This window comes from Phragmites australis, chromosome 22 (genome assembly GCF_958298935.1).
Source record: "Phragmites australis chromosome 22, lpPhrAust1.1, whole genome shotgun sequence".
In the NCBI taxonomy this organism is placed as follows: domain Eukaryota; kingdom Viridiplantae; phylum Streptophyta; class Magnoliopsida; order Poales; family Poaceae; genus Phragmites; species Phragmites australis.
This window is the reverse complement of record NC_084942.1, coordinates 20,748,669-20,762,170: the sequence shown is the minus strand read 5'-3', so window position 1 is coordinate 20,762,170 and position 13,502 is coordinate 20,748,669. Positions and strand designations below refer to the sequence as shown.

The 13,502-nt window shown below is 44.5% G+C and overlaps 2 protein-coding genes and 1 non-coding gene across 3 annotated transcripts; 1 reads left to right on the top strand and 2 right to left on the bottom strand.

The window, feature by feature from the left end:
- Positions 1-649: 649 nt before the first annotated feature.
- LOC133904598 (protein FAR1-RELATED SEQUENCE 5-like) lies at positions 650-2,269 on the bottom strand. Its single transcript, XM_062346077.1, has one exon. The coding sequence runs from the start codon at positions 2,267-2,269 to the stop codon at positions 650-652; it is 1,620 nt and encodes a 539-aa protein (XP_062202061.1).
- Positions 2,270-8,602: 6,333 nt separating this feature from the next.
- LOC133904355 (uncharacterized) lies at positions 8,603-10,920 on the bottom strand. Its single transcript, XM_062345821.1, has one exon. It carries the CDS (start codon positions 9,865-9,867, stop codon positions 8,872-8,874), a length of 996 nt encoding a protein of 331 aa, XP_062201805.1. The 5' UTR covers positions 9,868-10,920; the 3' UTR covers positions 8,603-8,871.
- A 1,993-nt stretch (positions 10,921-12,913) lies between these two features.
- LOC133905604 (small nucleolar RNA Z247) lies at positions 12,914-13,052 on the top strand. The gene has a single exon (XR_009907656.1). It is a non-coding gene; the product is annotated as a small nucleolar RNA Z247 (small nucleolar RNA).
- Positions 13,053-13,502: the final 450 nt, after the last annotated feature.

The following is a 13,502-nucleotide window of genomic DNA, read 5'->3' as shown; positions in this document are numbered from 1 at the left end:
AAAAGAGTGAAGCATCTGATTGGTGTATTGTGGCAGGAACATAAGTTTGTAATTGTGCGATTTGCAGGCCTGCTTGTTTATGTCTGTGATGTGTTGTGCTGTGCAGTTGGGATTTAGTATATGGCTCTCTGTTTGAATCAATGGCTTGGACATTGGTGAGCAGAAATGTGCAGAGGCTGATCACTTATGTACATCACAAAATGTACATCACATTCATGGGTTTCGACAAAAGCTGATCACTTATGTAGCTATATATTGTGCTTCAAAATATATTGTGCTTCAACATCACTGCTTCAAAATATAGTGTGCTAAAACAAGAGCTTATGTACATCACAAAATATATTCAGCTTTGCGATCAGCTTGTGATAAGCTTCCTTCACTTCCTTCACAAAAGCTGATCACTTATGTACATCACAAAATATGTTCAGATTTGCGATCAGCTTGTGATCAGCTTCCTTCACTTCCTTCACAAAAGCTGATCACTTATGTACATCACAAAATATATTCAGCTTCCTTCAATTCCTTCAAAAACAAGTAAGAGCATTGGGATCAGCTTCAAAATACATCAAAAAGAGAAAAATCCAAATATGAGATTGCTAGAGCTGTAAGATAAATAATCACAAAAATATGACAACAATATATACCTACCTCACGGAGGTGTCTTCTTTTTCGGGCAAGTACGTTTATCATGTAGCACAAGCTCCTTGCATGAACCGCATAAGCGTGGAATCATCTCATTTTTCCTTCTCTTAGCATCCTCCTTTTTCTTGTCCCCTCCTCCTTTGTCAAAGTGTCCCTTAATTATCTTGACTCTCCCTCTAGAGTGAATCTCATTTGGTGGCAATATGTTAATTTGGGAAGGAATATCACAGCCAATGAAACCTTCTATTTCTTCAGCTTTGCTTCGTTGATTGGCTGGAATCTCTTGTTTGACTTCACCCATAAACTTTTGAAATTTATTTCTGACAATATGCATGGTGTCTATGGAACCTCCGGCTTTATGGAAGATTTCTTCCATTCCCTTGTGCATCTCTGAAGCCATCCTTTTAAATTCAGTATCCTCACAAGCTCTCTCCTTTTCTTCTAGCAAATTCTCATCTGCATCATATACAATCTCTCGCTTGCAATTTTTTGTCCACCTTTTCAGCACATAGTGACTAGGTAGTTCATTCAATTTTGCACCTCGTAGGACATATATAATGTGGCGGCAAGGATAACCAAGTCTTTGAAATAACATGCAAGAGCAGTGGGCCCTCATGGTGGTTAACGCAAGGTTGACTTGTCTTACCTTGGGTCCTTCATCAATTATGGAATATATTTTGAAACAACCATCTTGGCTCATGCTATCAACCATGCAATTGTCCCTGGCAGCCAACACCTCCTTCTGAAACTGCAAAAATATCTCATATGTCAGCACCTCACTACCATGCTTCTCAATTGGCCATCCTGTCTTCAGTATTGGCAATGTATGGAAGCTAGCATTGTCTTGTATCAACTCTTTTTGTCGTTGTTCTTCGACTGCAGTATCGAACCGAACCCAGAACTCGACCAAAGTATGTTTGTAACCAATAAAACATTTGAAAAAAGAGTTAGCACTCTCTGACCGTGAAGTTGTTCTGAGAATTTCACCCAAGAATGTGTCCCTGAAGTAAGCTGATATCCATGATGCACGAATGTGATACCGGTAAGCTAGCCATTCATTGCCTTCCAATCCATAATCCATAATTATTTTAGCCCATTCTGACTCAAACTCCTCAGTTGTTTCAGAGGAATATATGAAATGGTTCAAACGCTTATAAAACTCTCTATCCTCCCTCACCGGTGCACCAACCTTGTCCGGAAACTTCATCAATATGTGCCACATGCATAATCTATGTACGGTAGTTGGGAACACTTTGGCGATGGCCGCCTTCATGCTAGCATCTTCATCGGTTATGATAAGTCTGGGTGCTGACCCTCCCATTGCTTTCAAGAATGTATTGAACAACCATACATATGATTCTATTGTCTCATCAAGAATCAATGCAGCCCCTAATAATACACAACTACCATGGTGGTTAACTCCAGTGAATGGTGTAAACTTCATGTTGTACTCATTTGTGTTGTATGTAGCATCAAAAGAGATCAACTCCCCATAATGTGAGTAGTTCTTCCTGCAAGTAGTATCTGCCCAAAATATATGTACCAACTTACCCTCTTCATCAACAACATAGTCAAAATAAAATCCAGAATTGATGGAGTTCTTTTTAGCAAGAGTGTCAACAAACATTTGTGCATCTCTTATCTTTATCAATTCTCAAGCTACCATGATAATTCTGCAGGTCTTTCTTCATGCATCCCACATTCTCAAAACCCCCCTCACTAACACGAAGATATCTATATGCTAAGGAGGTGCCAATGCTAGCTTTATGGCAATCAAATAATGTCACCTTAGCTTTCTCACTAACTTGCCTTTTTGACCTTAACATGTGACGGGAGCGAGGTGATACAAGTATGTGTGCATGGATAGGTTGGAACATCTCAACCCTGTATCTATTCTCCAAGGTACGTTTTAAGGCAATCATGGCCTCACAACCACACCTACTCAGTTTTCGCACGTGCTCTCTTTTCTTCTTATTGTCAACCAATTGGACCGGCGCCTCAAACTTTTTCTTGAATTCACGTCGAAATCCTTCTCTCGAGCAATAGAATCGCTTCCACATCAATTCGCTGTTCACCACTTTATGTTGTCCAATCCGAACTGAAAACCCAGCTTCATGAGCATAGTATTTGTAAAACTTCTCGGCTGATTCTATATCAGCAAACTCCATCCCCACAAATGGCACAAACTGATTGGGCACTTCCGGTTCGCATGTTAATCCCTACAATAGGACAAACTTATTGCAATCAGAAATCTAATGCCAATTATACAAATGAGGCACTATATTCCTGACATTTGCTGCACTTACACACGATGGAATGATGTGCTTTCGTGGAGTGCTGCACCCATCATCGTTCATTGGGAAATAGTTTGTGGGTGCCTGGACCAAGGGCATGCCAAGGTTCGCGGCGGCAAGGTGCTGTTTAGGTTCATCGCCGAGGTTCTGTTCGAGCAAGGTTGACGTAGTGCATGCGGAGAACAAAGAGCCGCATTCGATCGATGCTGTCATCGGAGCACTGCAATCAAGGCCGCCTTTGGAGTTCATCATTGACGTTGTGCTGGCGCAGCTGCGTTCTGGGTCACCCGACGAGCCCATCGCCGTCCAGCCCATCGATGTCGAGGCCATCGAGCCCATCACACCCGTCGTCGTCCATGGCATCTGTGTTGAGGGCGCGCCCTGTGTCGAGCCCGTCACCATCGAGCCAGTCTCCGTGGCTCCCGTCCATGTCCAGGGCGTCGCCGTCGATCCATTTGCTGCCGCACCCGTCGCCGTCCAGGGCGTCGCCGGATCACCGTCGCCAAATCGATGCATGGCTCGAAGTCGCCGGCGCTTGACCCTCACCGTCGCAATTGCAGCCTGGGCGTTTCAGCGAATTGCCATTGGCGGGAATCGAGATGAGGCCGATTGGGGAATTTTGGAAGTGGTGGCCGGCAGGAGAATGAGGGAGCAATTCGCGGAGGATTGAATTTGTGTAGGGGGTTTTCTGCAAAAACTATCGGCGGGATTGGGGGATCCGTTTTGCTCGTTCGATGCGAATTGGACAGTCAAAATCGAACGTTTGCACGATTGCACTGAGGACATCGTTTGCACGGAAGATTTCGCCCATATACAAAGGGCACTTCAAAACTTAGACACTGTTTATTTCAGTCGGTGATTATGAAAAGCAATTTGTGGATTACGGATTATAAAAAGTTGAATTGTAAAAAGCTAGAGATTAAAAAGATGATAGCTATTTGACAACTTGTATTTTAATGCTTTTGGATGTTAAAAGTTTGTAATGCCTTCAGATGTTTTTGGTGCCCTATTTATCTTCTCTGACACATTTCACATTTGGTAAAATATTTATGAAAAAAACACGATTTCTTCTTGCTCCATAGAAATCTGTAGAATTTCTAGAGGCCTGTAATAACACTGTTCTAGCAGAGAGAGAGAAGAGGTTGCATTATTGCTCTTGGGTAGGGTCGAGTGGGACCCATCTGTCATCTTCTACCTCACCTCTATCTCCTTCTCTCCCATCCTTATCCTTTCCTCCTCTCCCTGCCACTCTCTCTGGTCTGCTCACCATCTCTTTCTCTCTCGGCCAGGCACAGAGCAGCAGTTGTGGAAGCTCTCCCCCCCCCCACCCCAGCTCATCAGATCCACCACAAAGGAGCTGCCAGGGGCTCCTCTACCTGGCCTCCATCGCCTCATCTCTCCTCTCAGCCCCTTGCTCGCGTGCGTTTTTCCCCACCAACCAGAGATAAGCTCCGCCGCCACTGCCCTCCTTGCTGACAGCTCGCTCAGGCGCAGATCCGGCACAACCTCGGCTCAGGAGAAACCCACCCCACGTCCCTGAAGCCCACGCGTGCGCACCTCCATCTTCATCATCACCAACCACACCGCCTCCCTATCCACGCCATCTTGTTCACCTGCAGGAGCACCTAACCATCAACTCTGGGGACAGTCTCCCACATCCGGTGGCGAGTGTCATCGTGGTTGCCCGACGAGCGGCAGGAAAACAAGAGCAGGCGGGGGCGGGGGTGCGGTCGGGGCATCTTTTCGCACTTCACAATCTGTAGCAATCATTGTTGGATTGTGACAATTTAGAATCTAGATTGCTATAATCTATGGCAAGAAACTATTTATTTGTTTGAGCTAGAGATTGTAAAAGCTACAATCCACAATCTATGTGATAAACTAAGTTGAAATGTGCCTCGGTTTATGTGTGATGAGTGATTGATAAGGTTTTTGAATTGGTTTGATGATTTTTGAGATTGCATGAACATGTTTATGTATTGCAATGATGATCATGACTAACAAAAGTTGCAGAGAAAATGGAGTTGGTATTTTTATCTCGGAGTTCAGGAAAATTGCACACACCAGATGATTCGGCGCTGGAGATTTTGTACACGCCAAAGCATTTCAACTCAGAAGCAGAACTTGAAGTGAACGTCGGATGGTCCGGCGATGAAGTGAAGTGAACGTCGGACTACTTCTTGCAAAGAGATTGTAAAATGAGTTCTGGCAAGAATGTACATGTCGGATGGTCCGGCGATGAGGTGAAATGGACGTCGGACTAATTTTTTCAGAGAGGGTGCAAATGAGTAGTCTTGTGAGAATGCATATGCCGGATGGTCCGGCGGTGAGGTCTGTGAACACCAAAGAGTTCACCAAAGCATTTCTTGCAGAGATGTTGCAAAATGGTTGGTTTGGTGCATTAAACACGTCGGATGGTCCGGGGCTCAGGAGGAGTATACATCGGATTATCCAGCATTCACGATTTGTCTAGGATGAGTTCTTCAACAAAGAATTTTGATGTTGACTAATCCATAATGGTGTTGAAGATACATGTTTGCTTGTCTAGTGTTGTACAGGTGATGAATGCAATTTGGCGGTCGACAACGGGATGATTGGGGCTAAACGGGGTGCTTCGTGCCGGACGATCGAGGAGGCCGGGCAGAGTCAAAGGTGATCCTAGCTATGCACATGGAGGTCAAGCAAAGCGTGTGAAGATGGATGAAGATGACGTGTTGACAAAGTCAAGCGAATAGGATGACGGTACAAGTGACAAGGCGGCCTGAGAGATTGGGAACAGGAGAGACTTACCAGCGGTCAAGATCACAAGACAGAGTACACATGTCGACATCGAGATGCTTCCTTGAGGTGAAAGCAAGTGGCAGTGAGTCACACTTTGAGAAGCGTACAAGGCGGTTTTGCGGTTTGGCCTCAAAACCATAGAAAGATGGAGTGCATGTGGTATCATTACGAAGCTTACGTCGATGCGAAGTTAAGTCGTGAAGGCGACACGGTCGTCCGATGGATGGAGAAAATAGACCAAAATGCCCCAGTGGTAGGTAGAAGGCCATTGGAAGGGAGGGGTATTTTGGTAACAAGGAAATTTAAAGACTAAGCTATCTCCCTAGGCCTATAAATAGGAGGTAGGACTGTGTGGGAGGCTTGAGCTAGCCACTTGAGTTTCTATGCTAAGGTTTTAGAGGAAAAGAGATAGGAGAGCTTAGCCTTTGTAATAGGTGAGAGCTTTTTGTGAGAGAAATATATTGTAATTTGCCGGAAAGATGGCTGCCTTTTGTAAGAAATAAAGTGCATATTTTCTCTGATGTTTGTGTTCATCTCCTTCTAGTTTACTTCTATTGGTTTCCTTACTTTGTTGCGAGTTTTTCCCTTTTTGTGGGGTTTTTCGTTTTGGTTGATGAGCTGAGTTTACCCACCTTAGAAAGTTACTCTTCTTGTTGCTAGAGGCATAAAATGCCAATTCATAATTGATCTTGAATTCTCTTACCTCTAGATTATCAACTCGAAGAATTTCTTCTTTCGGTAAACTTTTTGTTGGTTCAAAGGATTCTTCCTTCTAGTTACTATCTTTTGTGGTGATGACCTGTGGAATGAGTTTCAATAAAACTTAGGGCTCATATACATCCATAAGAGCTATGTCTTTTCTTGAAATTACCATAGCAACTTGTCTCTCTCTATTTTTTGCTTACGTTCTTAATTTTGAGGTACGTTAGATGACCAAAATAGGAAAAAACCATCAGTTTCGAAAAAAAATTACAAGACGTCTATTCACCCCTCTAATCGATATTATCAATCCTACTCTCTGGCTGAAACAAACATAGTCTTACACAAAATAGAACAGCCCACTGGAGCGCAACGGCCCAGAACGGCCAATCTCAAAGGATCGCGGGAAGCCCACGACAACGTGTAGCCTTTTTCCTTTTTTTATTTCCTTTCTGTTTTTTTCTAATCCTTCTAATTAATTTACCTTTTTATTTTTGCGAAGAGACACAGACTTTGTCATTTTATGAGTTGTGGCATATCCGATGGATCTTCACCATCCATCAAAATTGATCAAACGGTCACTATATAAAGTTGAATCTCGTTCATCTTTCCAAAATACATTCAATCTCCAATTATTTATCTTTCATACCTAGACATCTAATATTTATCTTCCATACATTCCAAAAATATTAAAATATTCTATTATTTATCTTTCATACCTAAACGTCTAATATTTGTCTTCCATACATTCACCGTCGGCTTTCTCCGGATGGTGCATTGCCTCCCGCATTTTGCCTATAGCGCCGGCTTTCTAAAGAGGGTGTGTCATCACCCGCACGTCACCCCCACGGTCGTCTACCACGGAGGTCGTCTCTGTCACGCTATCTTTAAAGAAATGTGCTATGCGAGAATTATTTTTACCCCCTAACAAATTGGTCACCATCTTGATCCTCCTCACAGTATTGCTATGGACAGCCAACTTTGGACAATAAGTTTCCCTCTACCCTCATATCCAGGTACTCGTCATTCTCCTCTCTCCTAAAATTAGATGATCATGTTATGAATTTCGTGTATGTAAATCTCTTTTTTTTATGATATATTATTTTACTTCTTCGATTGCTATATCCTAAATTGATTTTATATGTGTGAAACACGTGTACAGTTGCTAGTATGCAAATGACAACAGAAAAGCCCGCCTCACGCCATGTTAATGGTAACTGATTCAAAGTATCTTCATGTCATGCAGTATATTTTACTGTACCGTTTGTATATCATAAAATTTGACAATTTAACATACTTTTAAGTAATAATATTATTTGTCCTCTCCAAATGCAGTTTACTTTACCCAGTACTCCTATTATGAAGTTGGTGATAATTTAATTAGCTGCTGAAAACACAAGGTCGACACTGATCTGCGGCCCAGCATTTTCATATGCTCTTTTTCTTTTTGTTGTTGTAGTGAAGAATGATCTGCTCCACTGCCCAGGCTGAGCTGAGCCTTCCTTAGCCAGCTCTGAAGCTTGTCTCAAAGTCAGGCAAACTTGTTGCTGCCTTGATCAAAAGCAATAGAATATGATTAGGAAGGAGGAACGTAAGCAATGGTCACTAGGTCAAAAGCAATAGAAAAGGATTAGTGATACCACAGGCAGTTTCTTAACCAACTAATGATGACTGTGTAGCCATGCTTGTGCATGGCCCTTATCTCAAACATCTCGAGATCAACTGAAACCAGGGCTAAATGTGAGGTTCAGTGCTTCTCTTCATGATCTCCAAAGCAGGAGCAAGATAACCTGTTGTTTTCTTGCATTGCATTCTCTTCTATCATACTACCTTCTCTTCCCTTAATTTTTGCTGTTATTTTTTTACGACACTGTACTTTCTGTTGTAAAAAACTAGAAAGATACAGTAACTCCATACATTAGGACCGTCTCGACATCTCACGGTATGTTTGTTTTTCAAATGAGAAATGAAACAAAAAATTGGCTGACGTGTGATCATCAGAAGACAGTAGCATACACTAGAAATTCTGTACGGTGATAGTCTGGTAGATACTCCAGAGATGCTGGTGGTGGCGGCAACTGGCACGACCATAGATAGATAAGAAGTTTCTGCAGCTGTCAATGTCTACCAGAAGAACAGAATATATGAACTTTGCAAATCCTATGATGGCCTCTTTCTTCCAACACTGAACAATAAAAAATTCCCTGCATTTTTATTTCATTTCAAGAGAGTATTTACTTTTGTACAAGAGAATAGTATATTTGGCCTCAATTTGTCATTTGCTTGCCAACAAAAATAAATGCAGAAACTCTATCTGAATTTGCTATATTTCTCTGGATCGGCTCTGTACCATTTGATCTGATCCTGTTGCTTCTCAGAAAGACAAACCTACGCTGCTATCTGTAAGCTTACCTTCGTTGCTTTCTTGTACACCTGACTGAAGCTGAAGCTGAGTTCAAGCGTGGAGGTCGCCTTTCTCCTCTGGCTCCAGCTCTCTGAGCTCATCAGCTTCACTCTTCTTGCAGCTCCTGTAGAACATGCAGCTGACGATAATCTCGAGCACGACGCAGAGCGCGTGGATGTAGGCGATCGAGAAGGCCTCGCCGGCGACCCCCGGCGCGAGCCTCCCGGCCCTCCGGTGCTGCGCGACGACCCGGAGCTGGAACAGCGCCTCCGCGGCCGCCATGCCGAGGTTGGTGGGCAGCGCCAGCGCCAGCGCGGTGGACACCCGGCCCCTGATCACCACGCACGCCCTGAGCACCGCGGCGTGACCGGCGCAGCCCCGCTCCATGGCGGCGATGATGACGGCGAGGTTGCAGACCACGGTGGCGACGCCTATGGCGAGCGAGTAGACGATGGCTCCGGCCGCGGAGAGCGCGAGCGTCCAGGCGTGTGAGGTCAGCCCGAGGAGGTCGGCGGCGCCGAAGGCGAGGAGCAGCAGCGAGAACACCGCTGCGTTGGCGGAGAGCATGAGGAAGGCGTTGAAGAGGTGCGTGGCGACGAGCGCCGGGTACGCGCGCGCGGTGGCCCCGAACGGCGGGAGCGCGGCTAGCCTCCGCCGAGGAGCCCGCCCACCTGGCGCGTCGTCTCGGAGCATGCCAGCAACGCAGGCCTTGGCGAGCAGCAGGAATGTGAGCGCGAACGGCAGCGTGGCCGCGAACGTGAACACGGTCTGCGACAGCTTCGCCTCGAGCAGCGCGAAGAAGGCCGACGGCGGGAACCCCGCGGCGGCGAACACGGACCTGAGCCGCGATGCCACCCCACGCAGCATCCCCGACGACGGCGCCATCGCCTCGGACGCCAGCACGGCCGCCGAGAACGGCAGCGCGAGCAGCGCCGCCACGGAGCTGAAGCAGTGGTACCCGCCAAAGAAGGCCGCCACCGCGGCCCTCATCACCCTCCCCACCGCCGCCGCCGAGCCATGGCCGGGCGCCAGCCCTGTCCTCCTCATGGCGCAACGCAGCAACAACGCAACCGCAACCTCTCTTGCCTCGCCTCTCTTCTTCCTCCCCACCAAGACGGAGAGGAGAGAGCAACCAGCAATGCAACAGTGCACTTGCTCTTTCTTGTGCTTGCCTTTATGTGTTGCTTGGTTGGGCTGGGCGGCGATGGTTGGCAGGTCAAGAGCAGGGGAGCTTCAGCAGATGGATGGACGAACGAATGATTGATTGGTCACCTACTGCAACTGATGATGGCACTGACCCGGTAACTGACTGCCCAAACGCACGGACGAACACAGCGAGAGCTGGGCCTCTTAATATGGAGCGGAGCAGAGCAGAGTAGAGCTGACTTGGCTACGCAGGCAGAAGAACTGAAGAAGACGCAATCAATTTGGAGGAGAAGAATGGATTTTGGCTGAAATTTTGCTCATCTCGGTACCATCTATCAAATACTATTTATTATATGATTGTACGAATGCAGGAAGGACAAAAGAGAGAAGAGACGTTGCAAGCATTGCTGGTGGCGTCGGTTACAAGGCGGCCTGGCTAGCTGGTGTGAGGACGAAGAGAGCTTCTTCTTGCTTGGATCATATCCCACTCAAAGGTAAAAAGATATATACATATATGTATATATGATGCAGACAGGATACGCATATGCAGCTTTCGCACGGCGACGGAGTCGAGAAGAATTGTTGGAAAAAGCGAGTAGATTGTCAACCAAAACAAAACAAAAAACCCAAAGAAGTGGAGGAGGAAGAAGAAGGGGGTGCTGGTGATGCAGAGTGGATTGAGCCTCTGAGGCTGTCACTTTCGCTGTTGGGTGAAATTAGGTCCGGTACCGAATTCACTGACAGTTAGTTCTGATTATTCTTCAGCAGGAAGGTCGCTCGTGTGCTTCACTTGGAATGGAAGTTGCTTCAGACTCATCTAGCACTATGTGCTGGGATTTCTTCCCTTTTTTAATTTTATTTTATTTGGAGAAGGTCGACGACCACTATGGGTAGATGGTTCATGGTAAGCCAGTAGTAGCTGGTCTCTCAAGTGCAGGACATTTTTTTAAAAGTAAAGGATGAAAATATATTCGATCTAATTCTAGTGTCATCAAGTTTATACTCTCACCAAGGTGGTTAAGTTTGTCATACTGTATCACTTTAAGCCTTAGCCGTGACCAAAATAAACTAGAAGTAATTATTTTACATGCATCATATATTGTTTGGCTGATACATGAAATCTGTATCGTAAATAATACTCTACTCACAACTCAACTATTACACATCTACGACGTCTTCCCTCGAAATATCTAGAGGAGTGCTAAAGAGACCGGATTACTTGAGATCTAGATTCTTTTGATAAGGGGACAACCTTAAGAAGAATTAGGATGACTTTTTAGAGTAGAATAGGCTTGTTATCTGGGTCTAACCACCATTTCGATCAGATCACTCCCTTTTTTGGTTTCTCAAACTTGTAATCAACTTCTACTTTTTAATATAACAGACATTTCACCTATCGGTTCATTTCAAATAAAAGGAAGGGGTTTGGCAGACATTGCTTAAGAATAAATACTTAGGTAGCAAAACCAAACAAGTACGAGAAAAATCATGAGACTCCCACTTTTGGTCAAGCCTTATGGAAGTGAAATGTGAACTTAAATGGGGAACCTTCTAGCAGATACATGACAGTTCCCAAATACGATTTTGGGAAGACACATAGTTAGACAATAATCCGCTCAGCAAACAATATCCATTGTTGTACAATGTGGCGAGGAGAAAAAAAGCCACAACAGCTAAAGTGATGAGGACCATGTTAGATAAACTCTGAAATCTGTTATGCAGAGATAAGCATGTATGGTTGTTAAGATTATGATGTAATCTGTTGTAACCAACAAGCGATTGCCTGATTATATATATATATATATATATATATATATATATATATATATATATATATATATATATATATATATATATATATATATATATATATATGACACCTATTCTATACTCCTGGGAGTATGTACTCCCACATGCAATATACCATCTAAACAAATACTTTATACTCTTTTATCATTTTTAGTATACTCTAATACTAATTCTAAGATACTCCAATATGAGTTGTAAGAAAAAAAATTCAATGTTAGCCTTTCATTTTTGCTATATACTCTTTTTTATACATAAAAGAAGTATATACGCAAATTATGATAAAAATCATGGAATTTCATAAAAATTTTCGTGGGATTTGTATTGTAGTATCTTATAATTACTAATGAAGTATATTTAAAGTGATAAAGAAGTATAACACACGTGTAAAAGTGGTATATGAGAGGTGGGAGTACATACACCCAGGAGTACATACTAGTTTTCCTATATATATATATATATATATATATATATATATATATATATATATATATATATATATATATACAGATCAACCCCGACGTATGAGGGTGTGTGGGAATCCAATCCATCTCTTGTTTACTTTCATGGTATCAAGAGCCACAACCTGAACCACAATGTCTACTTCCGCTTCATCCACAACAGCCCATTCCTTCGGCGCCGGCGCACTCACCGCTGGTGAGTTATCCCAGTCCTTTGGTGTCCTCCCAACTCCGTCACTCAACCATGTGTTGAACATCAAGCTGACGAGAGAAAACTATCTGATGTGGAGGGCGCAGATCATGCCGTACCTGCAAGGGATGCAGGTTCTGGAGATTGTCGACGGCACGTTCCCGTGTCTGTTGAAGATTGTCACGAAGACCGGCAAAAATGGCGCCACTCAGGAACCGAATCCGGAGTATCTTTGTGGCTTCAATGTGATCAGATGGTGCTCAGCACTCTTCTGTCGACGCTCTCGGAGGGCGTTCTAGGGCAAGTTCTCTTCCTCAGTACTTCTCATGAGGTTTGGATTGCCTTGGAACACCTGTACGCATTCATGTCCAGAGCATGTGTCATGCATCTACATGTTCAACTCGCAAACGTCAAGAAGCGCAAGATGTTCGTGGTTGATTACTTCAACAAAGTCAAGAATCTTGCCGATACCCTTGACGTCGTGGGTAAGCCTCTGACCGACGAAGAAATTATCTCTTATATTCTCGCCGGCCTAGATGCAGACTATGATCCTCTGGTCACATCTGTGACTACACGGGCCGAACCAATGACTCTTAACGATCTCTTTGCGCACTTGTTGAGTCATGAAATGCGCTTGGAGAGTTGTAGTCCTAGTCTGCAGCTTGAAGATCACTCGGCAAATTTTGCCAGAAGAGGAGCAGGAGGTGATCGTGGTGGCAAGCAGTTCTCTCGGGGTGGCAACTTCGGCAACCGAGGGCGCGGTCGTGGGCGGCAGAATTCATCCACACGGTCATCATCTGGTGGCTCCTCCAATGCTAGATCTGGCCGCCCACAATGTCAAGTCTGTGGCAAGTTTGGGCATGTGGCCCTAAAGTGCTATCATTGATTGGATCATTCGTATCAAGCAGATGACGAAAAGGTTGTTGCAGCAGCCTCCACTCAAGCGTTTGTTGCTGATCCCACATGGTACACGGACACAGGGGCGACAGATCATCTCACCAATGACCTCGATCAGATGTCTGTGAAGGACAAGTACCAGGGGAAGGATAAGGTTCGTGCCGCAAACGGGTCAGGTATGC